Source organism: Eriocheir sinensis, chromosome 27 (genome assembly GCF_024679095.1).
Source record: "Eriocheir sinensis breed Jianghai 21 chromosome 27, ASM2467909v1, whole genome shotgun sequence".
NCBI lineage: Eukaryota > Metazoa > Arthropoda > Malacostraca > Decapoda > Varunidae > Eriocheir > Eriocheir sinensis.
The window spans coordinates 17,822,288-17,838,356 of NC_066535.1; the positions used below are offsets into that span (position 1 = coordinate 17,822,288).

The 16,069-nt window shown below is 42.0% G+C and overlaps 1 protein-coding gene across 13 annotated transcripts in view; it reads right to left on the reverse strand.

Annotated features, from left to right (window-relative positions):
• Positions 1-15,748, reverse strand: part of LOC127004218 (kinesin-like protein KIF13A) — a 49,004-nt gene extending 33,256 nt beyond the window's left edge. For 9 of the 13 annotated variants that reach the window (XM_050871752.1, XM_050871750.1, XM_050871748.1 and 6 more), the window contains exons 1-14: positions 15,549-15,716; positions 8,342-8,499; positions 8,122-8,235; positions 6,614-6,763; positions 6,145-6,242; positions 5,455-5,575; positions 4,642-4,845; positions 4,198-4,330; positions 3,858-4,006; positions 3,510-3,671; positions 2,875-2,965; positions 2,252-2,398; positions 1,544-1,718; positions 184-448 (exon numbers count right to left, since the gene is read on the reverse strand). In XM_050871752.1, coding sequence (XP_050727709.1) covers positions 184-448; positions 1,544-1,718; positions 2,252-2,398; positions 2,875-2,965; positions 3,510-3,671; positions 3,858-4,006; positions 4,198-4,330; positions 4,642-4,845; positions 5,455-5,575; positions 6,145-6,242; positions 6,614-6,763; positions 8,122-8,235; positions 8,342-8,479 — 1,947 coding nt within the window. In that variant the 5' untranslated portion in view covers positions 8,480-8,499; positions 15,549-15,716. Of the gene's footprint in view, positions 1-183; positions 449-1,543; positions 1,719-2,251; positions 2,399-2,874; positions 2,966-3,509; positions 3,672-3,857; positions 4,007-4,197; positions 4,331-4,641; positions 4,846-5,454; positions 5,576-6,144; positions 6,243-6,613; positions 6,764-8,121; positions 8,236-8,341; positions 8,500-15,548 lie in introns of all 13 variants that reach the window. The other 4 variants (XM_050871755.1, XM_050871754.1, XM_050871753.1 and 1 more) reach the window with 2 other exon arrangements.
• Between the last annotated feature and the right edge of the window lie 321 nt (positions 15,749-16,069).

Consider the following 16,069-nt stretch of genomic DNA (forward strand, 5'->3'; position numbering starts at 1 on the left):
TCCATACAGGCATTTTCTACACCAGTCAATTCGGATTAGGGATTGGGCTGGCTGCTGGGCAGGGACACAGAACCCCTGACAGGATGAAATCTCCCAGTGACCCCAATATTACATATCACTAAACAGCATATCATTATCATCAACAATCAAAAACAGTATTTCAAATGAACAGAGATACCCTACCTGATTGGGCTTTCCTTTCCTCTTGACTAGAATTGCTGGCTCACTAACAAATGCAGACCTCTTGCGGTTGGGAGACAGATTCTGCGGGGGAATCTGCAGAGTTACCCCGAAGGTTGTCTGTTTTCCCATTTCATCAGCAAATATATTTGCCTCCCTCACCAAGGTGTTCGCCTTCATGATGTCCTGCCTGAGGTGAGCCAAACTGCGCCGGAAAGTGTCCTCTCTGCCAGGGTACAAAATGGAACTGTGCTCGAGGATGTCCTCTCTGTGGCGGAACAAAATGTGTTAATAACTGAACCTTTTGCCTGGCATATGCAATGGTCAGGATGGGCAATAAAACATAAATAATCAGTAATAATACATGAAATAATAAAACAATCATGCTAATTATCATACATGCATAAATTATTGGTATTTTCTTAAGACCTTGAAAATTTTATGGAGAGCAACACAATATGAATACATCACCATGCTGTGGCAAAACAGGACATTCCTTACACTATAATTTTCTGCTATTTTAAAACATTTCATATTCTTACATTAATTTACTAAGGCCGTGAATACAAAAAATGAAAATCAAAATCATTTGCAATAATACTAGGTACTAAACTAATGTGATAAAAACAGAGAAATGGGAATGCACATGCTACTGAACAAATTATAAAAATAAATAAATAAATAAATGAATAAATAAAAATACAATCATAATTATCATTACATACATGCACAAACTATTATATCAACAGCTTTAAGGACTGGGCAAATATAAAAAAATATATATATGTTTAAAAATGTTTCCAGACTTAAAGAAAATAGATATGTGTGCCAAGACTGTATGATCCTAACGAAAGAAAAGAAAGGAAATATATGAGTGGTGACGGTAGAGCAAGCCAGTGGGCACCCTCTGGAAAAGTGAGGCTACATGTGTTGAAGGATTGAGTGAATGTGATATGATGATTAGAGGCATGAGGGGAAATGACTGTGAGTTCGCCACAACCATCAAAACTATGAGCAGGACTTTCTCAGTGTTCTTCCCTTCTCTCTGTCATATGTTAGTGTACTCAATCCTATGATGATGATGATGATGAATGTATGTGAAAGCTATGAAGCGAAAGAAGGCACAAAGCACTGAATCACATAAAACTATCGTGTGCATGCAAGAACTCATTCTCACTAAAACACAACTTCCAAATGGCAAACAAAAATGGCAAACAGCATGTCATTCCACTAACTTCATCAGGAACTCACCACACCAGCAGTACATTATGCTGAAAAAATGCTGATCAAGATGTACGTGAAATTTGCCCGGCACCAAAAAATTAACGGAGAAGGAAAACGACTGAAATCTGTGCAATAATACCTTTCTTGGGCCCAACGTTCTATTCGCAGCTGTGAGGTGGGCGTGGACGGGGTCATCTTCGTGCCTCTCAGGGGGTCAAAAGGCATGTAGGGAGCATAGGGTGTTGTTGGGGACAAAATGTTTCTCAGCTGCTGGAACTGCTTCTCGTATTCTTGCCGCTGCTTTTCCAGGGCCACTGAAAGGAATTTTTATCTTCCTTAAACAAATGTGGTAATGTTACAGAGAATTGCATGCTGACTAGACTACCTCAAAAACTTAAGATTAATGAATATATAAATAAATAGGTTTGTCACTAGGTCTTTCTTACTGCTCTCTATATGTCCACATCTTTTTATATTCTTTCAGTAAAATAACTACTGTCACATGAACTACTTGAAAGAATATTTAGAAAAGTGTAAATGGGTATGATAGGATATGCACTGGGTCATGCCACCTCACTGTATTGTCTGATATTTACTACAGAGGCAGGACTGGTAATACGTTTTCCTGCTGTCCAGCCAGTAAATGATCATTAACTCTTGGCAATATAGCCTTGGCATAAAGTCTTGTTGTTTCATATCCAGTGCACATCACCATCATCCATGCTTTATATCCTGTAGCATTTGGAGCAATGAACTATTTACTCTAGAAAATGAAAAGAAAAGATGCTGGATCAACACCCCTGATTAGGATGTGATACTAGTGCTGGAGAAAGGGCAAATAACCTACTCTGTTTGTCCTCCTCGTGCTGGCGCTCCAGGTTCTGAATGGCCGCCTGGATGGGGTCGTTGCTCAGCTCCTTCAGCATCAACTCCTCCCGGGCAAAGTTGTAGTCAATGGGCTGGGCAGGTGTTTGTGGCTCAGAGTTGCTCCCGCCTGAAACATTAATCGCTGTTAAGTAAAATGTCTATCCATGAATTTCTATAATTACTCTGTGCTTAGTGTATTTGGGAAAGCTAATCAATTATTAAAAATTTTGATGAGGCAAACTGTGGCATAAAACAAAGGAAAGCTTATTGTTTATATGCAGACTTTATTAATCATAATTTTCTTTTATTTTTTTGCCCTGAAGTGGTTCCCTTTACTGTAAAAAAAGAAAAGAAAAAGAAAAAAAAAATAAGGTTCATGACTACGAGAGAAGTCACAGAACAGTTTCTTATATCGAGTGAGAAAACCTGTAAGATCGTTCAATATGAATTCAAATGATAAGGATTGTAAGGACCCAGGTGGTTTCAACAGGATTAAGGGCAAAACTGAAACATGGGACATATTTGCATACTTTGGTCTAATGGAGAAGACTCTTTTAAGAATCTTTCCAGTGCATACAACACACACCGCCATCCACCACTTACCAACACTAGTTTTTGGACAGTTGACACGGAAGAAGTAATTGAATCCCCACAATATTCGGTCTCCATGTCGCAGCTGTAGCTTCTCTGTGACCTGTGGGAGAAATACCGAAGCCGTCTGTTTCACCCTTAATAGCAACCATTTAACATGTAACTACAGACACCCAAGTTAATACAGGAAAGTCATACCAACACAATCAATCAGTTAAAAGCTTTGGGTCTATGATATATTCTGCTATCAATTCTCCAATCAGCTTAGTGGTCTTCAGTCTAACTTCATTTTGGATTGATTCAAACCTCTGCATCCCATAACCTTATCACACTCATGAACCATAAACCATATCAAGGGATTTTACATCGCCTATGCTGTTGCACCATATTTAATACCTTCAGGTCTTGCAATCTCATCATACCACCTGCAAACTTTCATGCTGCTCCCCCCTTTTCCACATTATCAGGCACATTCTATTATCAAGGAACATATTTCTACTGTCATCAAAATCCAATTATATAGGACTGTGCTGTTTTTGAAATGTTCTTTTGTACTATGCTCACACTCTTGCAGCTAAAAAGAAATTAAGTATTATCGAATGTTTTTATAACAAAGTAATGAGATTGTGGGTAACAGTAATTCTCACCTGTGACCCATTGACACATGTTCGGGCATTGGGGTACGGCTCAATGAACAGGTCGGAGTTCTCAATGCTGAGGACACTGTGGTGTGTTTCAATGCCCACCCCAGAGAGCTGGATGTCATTGGGTTCACTGCCAGCATCAGGACGGCCCACCAATGTACGGTCCTGAAAGGCGTTTGTGCAGTTCTTTTGGCATTGACACTTTTAAGGTTAATTAAAGTAATCTATGGTAAGGCTTGGTAAGTGAAAAAGTACACTATCCAGAAAAAAACATATTTCGTTATAGCCATCTTAATTTTACTGCCTCTGCAAGTAATTCAACTCCCATTAGCAAACACAACTCATCATTACCTTCAGATAGTAGACAAGCATTTCATTGAGTGATGGATCTGCATTTAAGTTGACTAAATAATATTTGTTTTTCTCCACACTTATCCCAGACGCCTGCACACTGATGCCCATTTTCTCCAGAGCTTGCTGCCTCTCCTGCTGCACTCGCTCTGTGGAAGGGAACGATGAGATGATGATTAAGAGATTATCATTCTAATATCAAAATTACTACTGACAATCTAAATATACTCCTAATATATAGATATATATGTCATAACTATATATGAGGACATTTTGTTTAGAACTTCATATTTGTTTAAAGACTTTTGAGGACTATGATATCAAAAGACAGGGACCATACCAGTCTTTTTGAGCTTGTTTTCCCAGGTTTCTGAAAGGTTTGTGATGAGCTTTTCACTTTCATGAAGTTTTTCATTAAGACTTTCCTCTTCTTGTAAAGATCCTGGACCATCTCTTGTCATCTGCCGCAGTGACTGGGGGAATGTTGGTGGTTAGCATAAAAGATCAGAATTGGCTGTGCATTTTGCCCAAGGAAACAAAGAAATAAAATTTCATATTCTAACAAAAATACATAAGGCACTGAATTAAATAATCTAATAATACAAAGAATACACAGAGGAGGACCATTTTAAGTCTGACCCCAAGAATGGGAGACGATGGTTTATAAACAAAGAAGAAGAAGAAGAAGAAGAAGAAGAAGAAGAATACAAAGAAACCATGACACACGATAGTTTGAATTTTGTATAAAGAAATTCAAGTCTAATAAAAACAGACAAGAACTAACCTGTAATTGTGTTCGTAAGGTTTCAACTTCCTCACGTAGTTCACGAATGATTTTGGCATTCGGATCTTCATTGACAACAGCATGGTTGACGATTCTCTTTGCCCGGTCAGCATACCTAAGTGTTGAGAGAGTTTCTTCAAAGTTATCAGCTGCTGGAGACACAGTCGCCACCATGACTGTTCGACTATTGCCTCCAAGGTTGTCCTGAAAATTTGACATAAACTTAAGTGCATTTTCAATACTTAATGAAACGCATAATAATTTTACGATTATTTACATGATCATATGATTCATTAATTATTTTCTCATTCAAGTGTCAGTAAGAGGAAGTAGACTCTGGTAAATGCTTTACTTTCATCTCTCCCCCTGGCTCTCTGTCTGCCATATTCATCCTACAATTTCTGGGATGTCACTATTATCTTGATGTCCATCCATTATCAGTTCTAAACATGATATGACTTGCTCAAGTCCATTTCTTAACTGTCTTTAAAATACCTTCAATCATCTTAGGTTGAACTGAGGAGCATGAAACCTTAATCCTACAAACCAAGAAGATAAAGTTTGAAGGTAGTACTTGTCACTCACTCTCCTTACTCTTCCCTGTGTCACCTGCAGTGCACAGCAGACTATTTTTGAATTCTCAAGTTAATGAACATTTTTAGCCCATTTTAGACATTCATGTATTGTACTTTTTACTTATTTATTTCGACTTGCCATACAAATTCATAATACACCCACCCACCCACACACACAATTATTTGCACCATGAGAAGGTATCAGTCTATGGAGGCCTGCCACTCCTGCAACACTCACTTTGAGCAGCCAGGTGAGGACAGAGTCTCTGTAGGGAACAAAGTTGTCACCTTTGCTCCTCGCCTTCCCCACCGCCTGATCTGCTAACTTGGAGATGACCAGACCCAGGGTTGTCAGGGACCTAAAAGGGGACACTATGGTTAAAACAAGAAACAAACTTTGGGATCCATACATACACAGAAACATTGATAGGTTAGAGAAAATCAACAGATAAACAAGGAGCCTCTTCTTATACGCAGACAAACACACAGACTTACACTTATGTACAAGATCACAAACACTCACACTGACATTGATCCACATATATACTTACACAACACAAACAGCCCACGTGCTCGTAACATACACATCCAAAAATACCAAACATATGACCCAACAACTGACGCATACTCTCCCCGCACCATACGCGACCAGAACATGTAGCAGCCTCCCTCAAGGCCTCAACAGATTTTGACTGCGGTACAATACTCATTCAGAATACAAGTACACACTCACTTGTCACCACAACACCAACACTAACAATTATTACACTTGATGCATTTCCCTCCCATGCACACTCGCCTCCCACGTCCCCCCAACAGCTAACGCAGATATTCTCTTGACACAACCCACTGGTGCACTAACTAACTACAAGTCCACATAACCTATTACTTCTTATCAGCATCAACTCAAGGAAGCTCCTCGACTTACTTGTTGATGTTGGAGCCTTCCTTGAGCCGATCCCCGACGGCGCCAGTCTTCACCGCTCGCTCGGACCCCGCCAAGTCAACCAGGGACATTTTGGACACCTAAAAAAGACAAGTATTGGAAAATGGCAAACTGAATGTAAAAAAAAAAGTATGAACATTATTAGATGATGTAATTACTATAAGGGAGGATCCGAGTAACCTAGAATCAGAGAGAGGAATATGAATAACGTGTGAACATTGAGAACCACTGCCAATTAAATATGAACATTATTGGATGATGTAATTATTATAAGGGAGGATCCGGGTAGCCTAGAATCAGAGGAGGAGGAATATGAATAACCTGTGAGCATTGACAACCACCACCACTACCATGATGAGAGATCGAGATGAAACAATCAATGCGCATCATGTAGTTGACACAAAGACTAACAACCTCGTAAGTTTTACATAGCAATACAAGACTCACTGACCTTTTCTCCTGACACTCCCGAAGCCACATCGGTCACAGTCTGGGTGAGGATGACCGTGAAGACCGCGTGTGACCTCGACGACTCGCTGTTCATGTTGGTGGCCGCCACGGTGCGCGCCTTGTTGCCCTCCTCGATCAGCTGTTCGATCTCCTGCCGGGCGAGGGAGGGAAAGGGAGTGTTGAGTTCCGACACCAAGAATAATGTGCAAGAGAATGTGAGATGATGCAAGTAGTGTAAGAAAGAGGGTAATGAAGGACCATTCGTATGTCTACAGTATGTCCTCTTTAGTTGCATCTTCCGCAACGGACCCCGTAGACTTTCTTAAAATCAATGTCTTGGAGGAGTAAATCGCTAGTAGAAAAAAAACCGTCAAGCTGCCGAGAGATGCCTGTCCATGGTTGTTAACAATGATATGTATTTTCACACTGAGTGGCTTACAACCATGTTATACTTTCAGTTATTATCTGAAAACTTGTAATTCTTCACGACCTAATGCGAGCATCAAATCATCATCCTAATGTGTCGGTGCATGACGAACCGAAGGACTCGTGTCTGGCGAACAGGAAGAGTTGGGGAAGGATGGGCGGGGCAAGAGTTGACGCCCCGTCGGCTCTAACAACTTGTTTGTCGTTCCCACTTGTGAAACTGTCTCTTACACAGTTTGCTTGCCCAAATAGTGGGGCATCAGATCAAACCCATAAAGTTTTTTTGTAAGTGCAGATCACTCACACATTACTCGAACAAAGTGGCTACGTTTGTAATACTACTAAGTTTTTTCGTCAGCGGCAGACTCCAAACGAAGTCATCTAAGTGACCAGTGAAGCACCGGACCATTGAGTTACACGGTCATGAACGGCACCGTGACTGTCGTGAAACCACGAGTTCATCAACGCCTTGTAGTGAAAGGGAATGTGAATAATGATATAAATAACTAATTTCAATTTGTTTCGTCAGTAATCAATCCTATTGCACCCGCTGCTATGCATCATACAACCAACATCTACTTGCATTCGTGTGATGTAAAATGAACTTGTCTAACTACCTATGTAAATAACTGACATGCAGGATGTGTGGCTCTGCCAAGGTCTCTATCACACAATATGCCAATACGCAAGTCCCAGCCGAGCGTCTCTAAGGCTCCAAAGGTCAGACTGAGCAAACTGGATTACAGAAACTGCGAATCAATACTTCGTCGCAGAACATTCACAGCAAGCATTGCTGGAGCAGTTCCTCGGCTCGAGACGGATGGTTCATCAAGGTGGAGACACTTGCGACTCCCGTGTGAAAGCTGAGCAAACACTCCGATGAAAAGAAAGCTGGATAGAAGGAAATGAGCGAGGGAAGAAAAAAAAAAGATAAGAAAAGTTTCCTGAGCATATGACTTTCTCTCCGGTCTGTGAAGATATAGAAACTAAGGAAAATAAAATACACATGATATTTTTTCAGCATTACTCTTCGTATCAAACAAAACTTAACTGATCATGAACAGTGTGTGCAGCGTGACTCACCTCATAGGAGGACACGGCCAGCAGGGAGAGGCCGTCCACGTAAGGTCCAAGGATGTTGTGTTCGCGCACCTTCAGCGTTTGTCGGGAGCCTTTGGGGTCCAGCAAGTCATGCACCTGTGTGTGTTGACCCACATAAGTATTATACGATATGCAATTTTTTACGACAAAACAACAACAACAACAAAAAAAAAAAAAAACATCATCGCTGGGATAGTCATACCTTCTCGTTGTATATCTCCATGTAGGACACCTCGACCTTGTGGCTGCATGCGTGCGGGGTGGTGTTGGCGGCGATCCTCTCGAAGAGCGTGTCACAGAGGCGCGGGATGAGGCCCTTCTGGTCCGCTGCGCCCATCATGGTGTACGACTTGCCCGACCCTGCGGAAGGAACGACAGTGGTTTTGGTTCACGCCATAGAGAAAGACCAATTACTATAAACATAAGGTGGGTCTTTTCCGTTTGGCGTACAGCTCTAAAAGTAATTTTAATATAGATTTTTCTATGTATTTTTGTCCGTAGAATCAGAATATCGCATTATTTTTTTGGAGAAATTAACAGTTTTTGAGTTATTTGCCTTTAAAGTTATTTTCTTCCTATCTATTACTGAAAAGTCGTAATATTCAGTATTATATACAATTTATGGATCTTTCCGTTTGCAAACCTTCAGCAGTCATGGAAACGCTTTGAAAAATCAATTCAAGGGACTTTTTTTTACTCTTAAATATGATAATGTTTTTAGCGCGTCGCCTCTGGTGCTGGCCGCGGCGAGCTGCAGCAGGTGTTGCGAGAATATCTCTCTGAAATAAGTCACATATACATGAGGGGGGGTCCAGGAGGGCGTAGCCCCTGGTTATTAGGGGGTCGGGGGGGCAGCCCCCCCCGTTTAGGTTCAGTTAGTTTGTGGTTGGAGTAGTTTAATGCCCTCCCTTGACCCTAAGCCCTCTGCGAGCTTTTTTGAGGCGGCAAGGCTGCAGCGTAAAAAAAAAATACTTCGTTCCTCCATAAAACGGTTGTCATATTCGGATTCTACGGACAAAAATACATAAGAAAATCTATATTAAAATTAATTTTAGCGCTGTACGCCAAACGGAAAAGATCCCATAAGGTCACTGAATAGTTACCCTGCGCCTCATTTTTTACGATCCGTATCCTCCAACATTTCGTGGCTAACACACCCATATTTGGTTTGGCTTTCGTAGAGGTTGTGGGTTATATCCATGGCAGTTTTATGAGCCTAGTGATAGTTTGTTAAGGTTTCGGCACCATGAACGTAAAAAAAAAACTTATGAGAACCTGATATATCTCCTTTGTGGTCTTGGGAAATAATTCTTGTGAGAGCCGAAAGCCTCTGAGAAAACGGGTCTCGGTCAAACATATTACTTTATTACTCAAGTTTTACCAGTGCGTTATTACTACCATGTCTGAAGTACTTTTTAATATTTATTACAAGAAAGTGGGCCCCAAGTTTGTTTATCCACTATCTCCCCGAAGACAGGTTACTGATTCAAGGGCGCTATGTTACTATGAGTTACAAGAGGTCAGGGTTAGGTAAGGGTTACGGCAAATTAGGTTAGGTTGGGTTAGGTTAGTAGGTTAGGTCAGGGAGGTCTGCTGTTTAGAAATGTTCACGATTGTCTATTCATGTTATAGATAAACAAGATGAGTAATATATGAAGGTCCAAATGATAGTATTCTCAGAGGGGCAGCAAATACCCAATTACCAAGTGAGTCTACACCATTACGAAGAAACTCTACACTATTATCAAGGGACCTTACACCATTACCAAGAGACTCTACACCATTACCATAAAACTACAAGAAGAAAGGTAAAAAAAAAAGGCGACACGCTGCCCTTATCAAGACGGACAGAGGAAAAGGCCCCCCCCCCAAAAAAAACATCCTACATAAGCCTACACACACACACACACACACACACACACACACACACACACACACAGTCAAGGGTTGGAAAACGAAAACACGGCCCACGTTTATTTGTCGTCGTGAGCAAACAATTATGTCAAATGAGAGAGAGAGAGAGAGAGAGAGAGAGAGAGAGAGAGAGAGAGAGAGAGAGAGAGAGAGAGAGAGAGAGTACATCCCCCCCCCCCTCTTCTCCTTCCTTTCTCTCTTCACATCACCACACAAACTTTAGACAATTTTCTTTGCTTCAGTTCACATTCAATTTATATTTCTGAAGATTAAACTCACTGTCTTCCAAATGAGCTTCTCTAATCCACACAACTCCTCCTCCTCCTCCTCCTCCTTCTCCTCCTCCTCCTCCTCCTCCTCCTCTATCCATATGTTCTTTCCCCATTAAACGCTCATCCTCTTCCTTATTCTTTATTCTCTTCTTTTCCTAAACTTTTCTCTCCCATTCCCTATCATTTTTTTCTTAATTTCTTCCATGAGAGAGAGAGAGAGAGAGAGAGAGAGAGAGAGAGAGAGAGAGAGAGAGAGAGAGAGAGAGAGAGAGAGATTAATAATGCCCGCTCTCACTCTTGCATGAAGGGTTAACAAAAGGAGAACAATAATTTACGTAGCATAACACCGTAAAAAAAAAGAAATAAATATAAATAAAACAAAACAAAAAAACGCGTGTGTGAATCTGTACATTGAACCTTAACCCTAACCACAGACTCTCTCTCTCTCTCTCTCTCTCTCTCTCTCTCTCTCTCTCTCTCTCTCTCTCTCAATACGTTTACATCGATGACGCCAAGAAGAGACTGACGATCCTCAATGGCTACTCAAGAAGACGAGGGACATTACTCTTGAAGGAGGAGGAGGAGGAGGAGGAGGAGGGGGAGAGGAAGAGTTGGAGGAGGAGGCGAAGATGATGAAAAAGAAGATTAAAAAGATACAGATGATGAAGAAGCTGGATGATTAAAGTCAGAGAGAGAGAGAGAGAGAGAGAGAGAGAGAGAGAGAGAGAGAGAGAGAGAGAGAGAGAGAGAGAGAGAGAGAGAGAGAGAGAGAGAGAGAGAGAGAGAGAGAGAGAGAGAGAGAGTCTGCCTGTCTATCTTTCTGTCCATCTATCTCTGTGTGTGTGTGTGTGTGTGTGTGTGTGTGTGTGTGTGTGTGTGTAATAACTATAAGAATAATAAGTATGGGAAAAAAAAGACTATGAAAAGTGATTTAATAAGGTTGAGGTGAACACATGTATATATATTTTTTCCTTTCTTTTCCAACGCCTAAAAAACTCCATGAAAAGAAGTGTGTGTGTGTGTGTGTGTGTGTGTGTGTGTGTGTGTGTGTGTGTGTGTGTGTGAGAGAGAGAGAGAGAGAGAGAGAGAGAGAGAGAGAGAGAGAGAGAGAGAGAGAGAGGATGGAGACAACAGGAGTCAGAAATTAAGGTGCTGGAGGGAAACGGTCGTAGAGAAGAGAGAAGAGAAAGGGGAGGAGATACTATAGAAGGAAAGCGAGAAGAGGAAGAGGAAGAGGAGGAGGAGGAGGAGGAGGAGGAGGAGGAATGCGTCTCAGAGGAGGGAGGGAGGGAGAGAATCATGGAGGAGAGAAACGGAAGGAGGAAATGAGAGATAGTACCGTAGAGGAAGAATGGGAGGAAGGAGAGGTCTGCCGAGAGAGAGAGAGAGAGAGAGAGAGAGAGAGAGAGAGAGAGAGAGAGAGAGAGAGAGTATATTGTTCTGTATGATGGAAGAAGTGAAACAAAGGAGAGTTGCACTGTAAGAAAGACGGAAGGAGGAGGGAGGAGGAAGAGGAAGAGGAAGAGGAAGAGGAAGAGGAGGAGGAGGAGGAGGAGGGAACTACACCAAATACACACGGAAAAATAAACAAAAAAGAAAAAAGAAAGAAAAGGAAAACACTCGCTCCTATACGCCCAACTTGCTCACCTTTGAAGTTTGGAAAGACAGACAGACACAAAGAAGCGATGAAAGAAATGTTGGATATTTGTCTGAAGGGACGGAAAAAAAATGTTCCCTCTCTCCATTTTGTGTCTGAATCCATTCCAAAGTTTCTCTCTCTCTCTCTCTCTCTCTCTCTCTCTCTCTCTCTCTCTCTCGTTATCCGCCTCATATTCTTCCCTATTTCCATCTCGTTGTTATTCTTTTTCTTTCTCTTCTTTCCTTTCCACTTCGTTATTCTGCATCCTGTGTTGTACTGTTATAGTCTCTCTCTCTCTCTCTCTCTCTTATCTTTCCATCTCTTGCGCTATAAAACTCTCCCAATAACAATAGTTGGGTTCGACTGGGAAACATGGACACACGAAAGATCGGGCTACAGTAAATCGGCAGGCTTATAATGTAGCTGAACCAGTTTATAATATTCTTCGGAGACCGCCTGAATAGATCAAAACACTATAACTCTTCGTACGTAAGGGACCGTTTTTCACTTCACTCCAAATGCAATAAACTAACGGTCAAAGTAATTTCTAAAGGAGTTGATCGTTTTACTGTAACTACGTACTTCAGCAGGAAGGTTGTTGCACTGGCGGATGACTAAGTATAAGAACATAAGAACATAAGAACGAAAGGAGTCTGCAAGAGGCCGGTGAGAAAAACGAAATGAATGCCAATGTCTGTACTCCACCGCCTTGACTGAATCGGTATTTTTAGTTTTCGGGATGATTTAGAGGAGGAGGAGGAGGAGGAGGAGAGTGAGCTAATGTGTTCCTTATTTTTCTGAGCTCAAGGTGGTGGCAACCCAACCTCTCCTCCCGAAACTGACCTCTCTTTTGACCACTCTTCTGAACTCTATATAGGGGGCAGCGGGCTTTTTTTTCTTCTTATTATTATTATTACATTTTCTTATCCTTGAGCTACTTCCTTTGCTGGTAAAAAAAAGAACTAGACGTCAGAGAGGAAGCAAATCGCGGGTACGTATAGACTAGACTCGAGGAAGCGTCCCGGCCCTCTCGAAGCCCTGAATCAGCGGCCACGGTCTCAGGAGCGCCACCGACTCGGACACTATATCTTCATGCACAAACCCTTCGCCGCTTACACACTCACATTTGACAGGGTTATCGTAGTGGTTCTGGGTACTTCCAAGTGTAGTTCATGACCCTGGTGGTGGTTTTGTCATTCTTCTGTGCCGTGAAAGTGAAGAAAAACACTCATGAACACCCGATTGATCTTATCCTTCGACGTTTATACACTCGCTTATACACTGACAGGGATTTCGATAGGGTTTCTGGGTACTTCCATGTGTAGTTTATGACCCTGGTGGTAGTTTAGTCATTCCTCTGCACCATGAACATGAAAAATACTTATGAAAATCCGATTGATCTCCTTATCCTTGCCGCTAACACACTGACATTTGACAGGGTTACCGTAAGAGTTTTGGGTATTTCTAAGTGTAGTTTATGACCCTGGTGGTAGTTTAGTCATTCCTCTGTACCATGAACGTGAAAAACACTCATAAAAGCCCAATTGATCTCCTTCTCGGCCTTTGGGAATGGTTAACGTGAGAGGTGGGATTGTCTGAGAATACCGACCCTTGCAGAATCTTTGCCTGGAGGACCGGTGACGCCAGGCAGTGAGTAACGGGGAGCGGGAGGTGAACAGGGACGCTTAGGGAAAGGGAGGAGTCAGCGGAACCATGGAAAGCTTGAGAGAGAGAGAGAGAGAGAGAGAGAGAGAGAGAGAGAGAGAGAGAGAGAGAGAGAGAGAGAGAGAGAGAGAGAGAATATCCTTATTTTCAGGGATAAAGAGAAGAAAGATAAGGGGAAGGAGGAGGAGGAGGAGGGGGAGGAGAAAGAGGAGTACTATTGCATGGGGACTTGAATTATATACGAACGAGGAGGAGGAGGAGGAGGAAGAGGAAGAGGAGGAGGATGAGGAGGAGGAGGAGGAAAGGAGCAGACGGTAAAGAAGGAGGGGGTGACGGAGGTGGCAGAAAAGGAGAATTCGAGAAAAAGACGGTAGAGAAAAAGGAGGAGAAGGACGAGGGGGAGGAGGAGGAGGCGGAGGAGAACTATAAGCGTTGATGGGGAAGCGTTGGGGAAGAGGGATGTGGCAGAGCGTAGGGAAGGAGAGGGAAGAGGATGGCAAGGCGCCAGAAGGGAGGAAAGGCGGGAGGAAGGGAGGGGAAAGGCGGGAGGGAGGGAGGGAGGGAAAAAGAGGAAGAGAGGAGAGAAGGACTGGGAGAATTGGATTTTTAAGAGAGAGAGAGAGAGAGAGAGAGAGAGAGAGAGAGAGAGAGAGAGAGAGAGAGAGAGAGAGAGAGAGAGAGAGAGAGAGAGAGAGAGAGAGAGAGAGAGAGAGAAATACGAAAATGTGCGCAAAAGTAAAGAAAATTTATGATCCTGGAAATATGAACGTAAAGAAAATATGAAGGTGGTGGAGATGGGGCGGAGATGAGCAATAAGAAGGAGGAGGAGGAGGAGGAGGAGGAGGAGGAAGAGGAGGAGGATGGAGGTTGTAAAGAAAAGGAGGAGTATAAAAAGAAGAATTAGAAGAAAACAAAACAAAAACAAAAAATAAGAAAAGGTGGAAGAAGAAGAAAAAGAAGAGAAGGAGGAGGAGGAGGAGGAGGAAGAGAGGGAAGTGCTAAAGAGGGTAGATGATGAGGAGGGGGAGGAAGTAGAGGAGGATAAGGAGGAAGAAAAAGAACAAGATCAAGACTAACACGAGGAACAACAACAACAACAAAAACAAAACAAAACAAGAACAAGTAGAAAACGATGTTGTTAAAATAAAGAAGGAGGAGGAGGCGGAGGAGGAGGAGGAGGAGGAGAAACAAGCTGGGACCCAACACACAAGCAACGCGAGAGGAGCCAAAAGGACACACCGCAGTCAGGCCCAAACAATAGACAGCGAGAGAAGGAACCACGATTTTACTTCATACGAGAGAGAGAGAGAGAGAGAGAGAGAGAGAGAGAGAGAGAGAGAGAGAGAGAGAGAGAGAGAAAAAAAACAGCCGTGGAACACCCAAAAATAAAAACCAAAATAATACGAAACTTGAACAATCCGAAAAAAAAATGGAAAAATGAGAAACTTGAAATAACATCGGCTTGGTTAGGCAATTTTATCAGGCTATTAATTATTTGATCTGTCTGTCTATTTATCTATCTATCTATCTATCTAGCACTCAAGTTTTTATCTATCTGCCAATCTTCCAGTCTACGCAGCTATTAATCAGTCAGTCTGTCTATCTAAAAATCTATCGGTAAATCTATCAGTCCATTTATCAATAGCAGTAAGTAGCGGGCTTTTTTTTCATTATTTTTTTTTACGCCCTTGAACTGTCTCCTTTGCTGTAAAACAAAAACAAAAAAAATCCGTCTATCTGTCTATGGAGTTTCATATCAGCAAAAGAGAACTCTGAACACAATAGTAAAGCTACATAATTATATAGGTAAAAAAAAAATATGCCAAAGAAAATGAAGAATGGTTGAACGACGAGCGGGATCAAGGCGTCTGGAGATATTTGCAGCGTGTGTATGTATAAACTTGTAAGGCGCGACTCACCCGTCTGACCGTAGGCGAAGATGCAAGCGTTGTAGCCGGTGAAGGCATTGTTGAGGATGTCATGCCCGACGGCCGTGAACACCGTCTCCTGCGAGGCGAACGAAGGGCTCTCGCTGGACAGTGAGTCGAAGCAGTGGTCGAAGGCGAAGGTCTTGGGTTGCTTGCGACTGTTAAAGAGAAAGAAAAGACTGTTAAATAAAAAAGAAGGAAGGAAGGGATGAGAAAAATAAAATGATGATCAGAAGCCCAAATGTTTTCGCTACTTATGAATTTTCTGTTCCCCCTAAAAAAAATACATACTACATACAAACGAACATACTATCATACGGACAAAGACTTAAACGGGAATGAAGAAAACATGAAGCACACACACACACACACACACACACACACACACACACACACACACACTTCTCCTCCCGAAATTTACCCCTCTTTCGGCCACCTCTTTGGATTCTTTTTAGGAGCAGCGAGTAGCGGGCTTTTTTTTTTTTATTATTGTTTCCTTTTTTGTGTGCCCT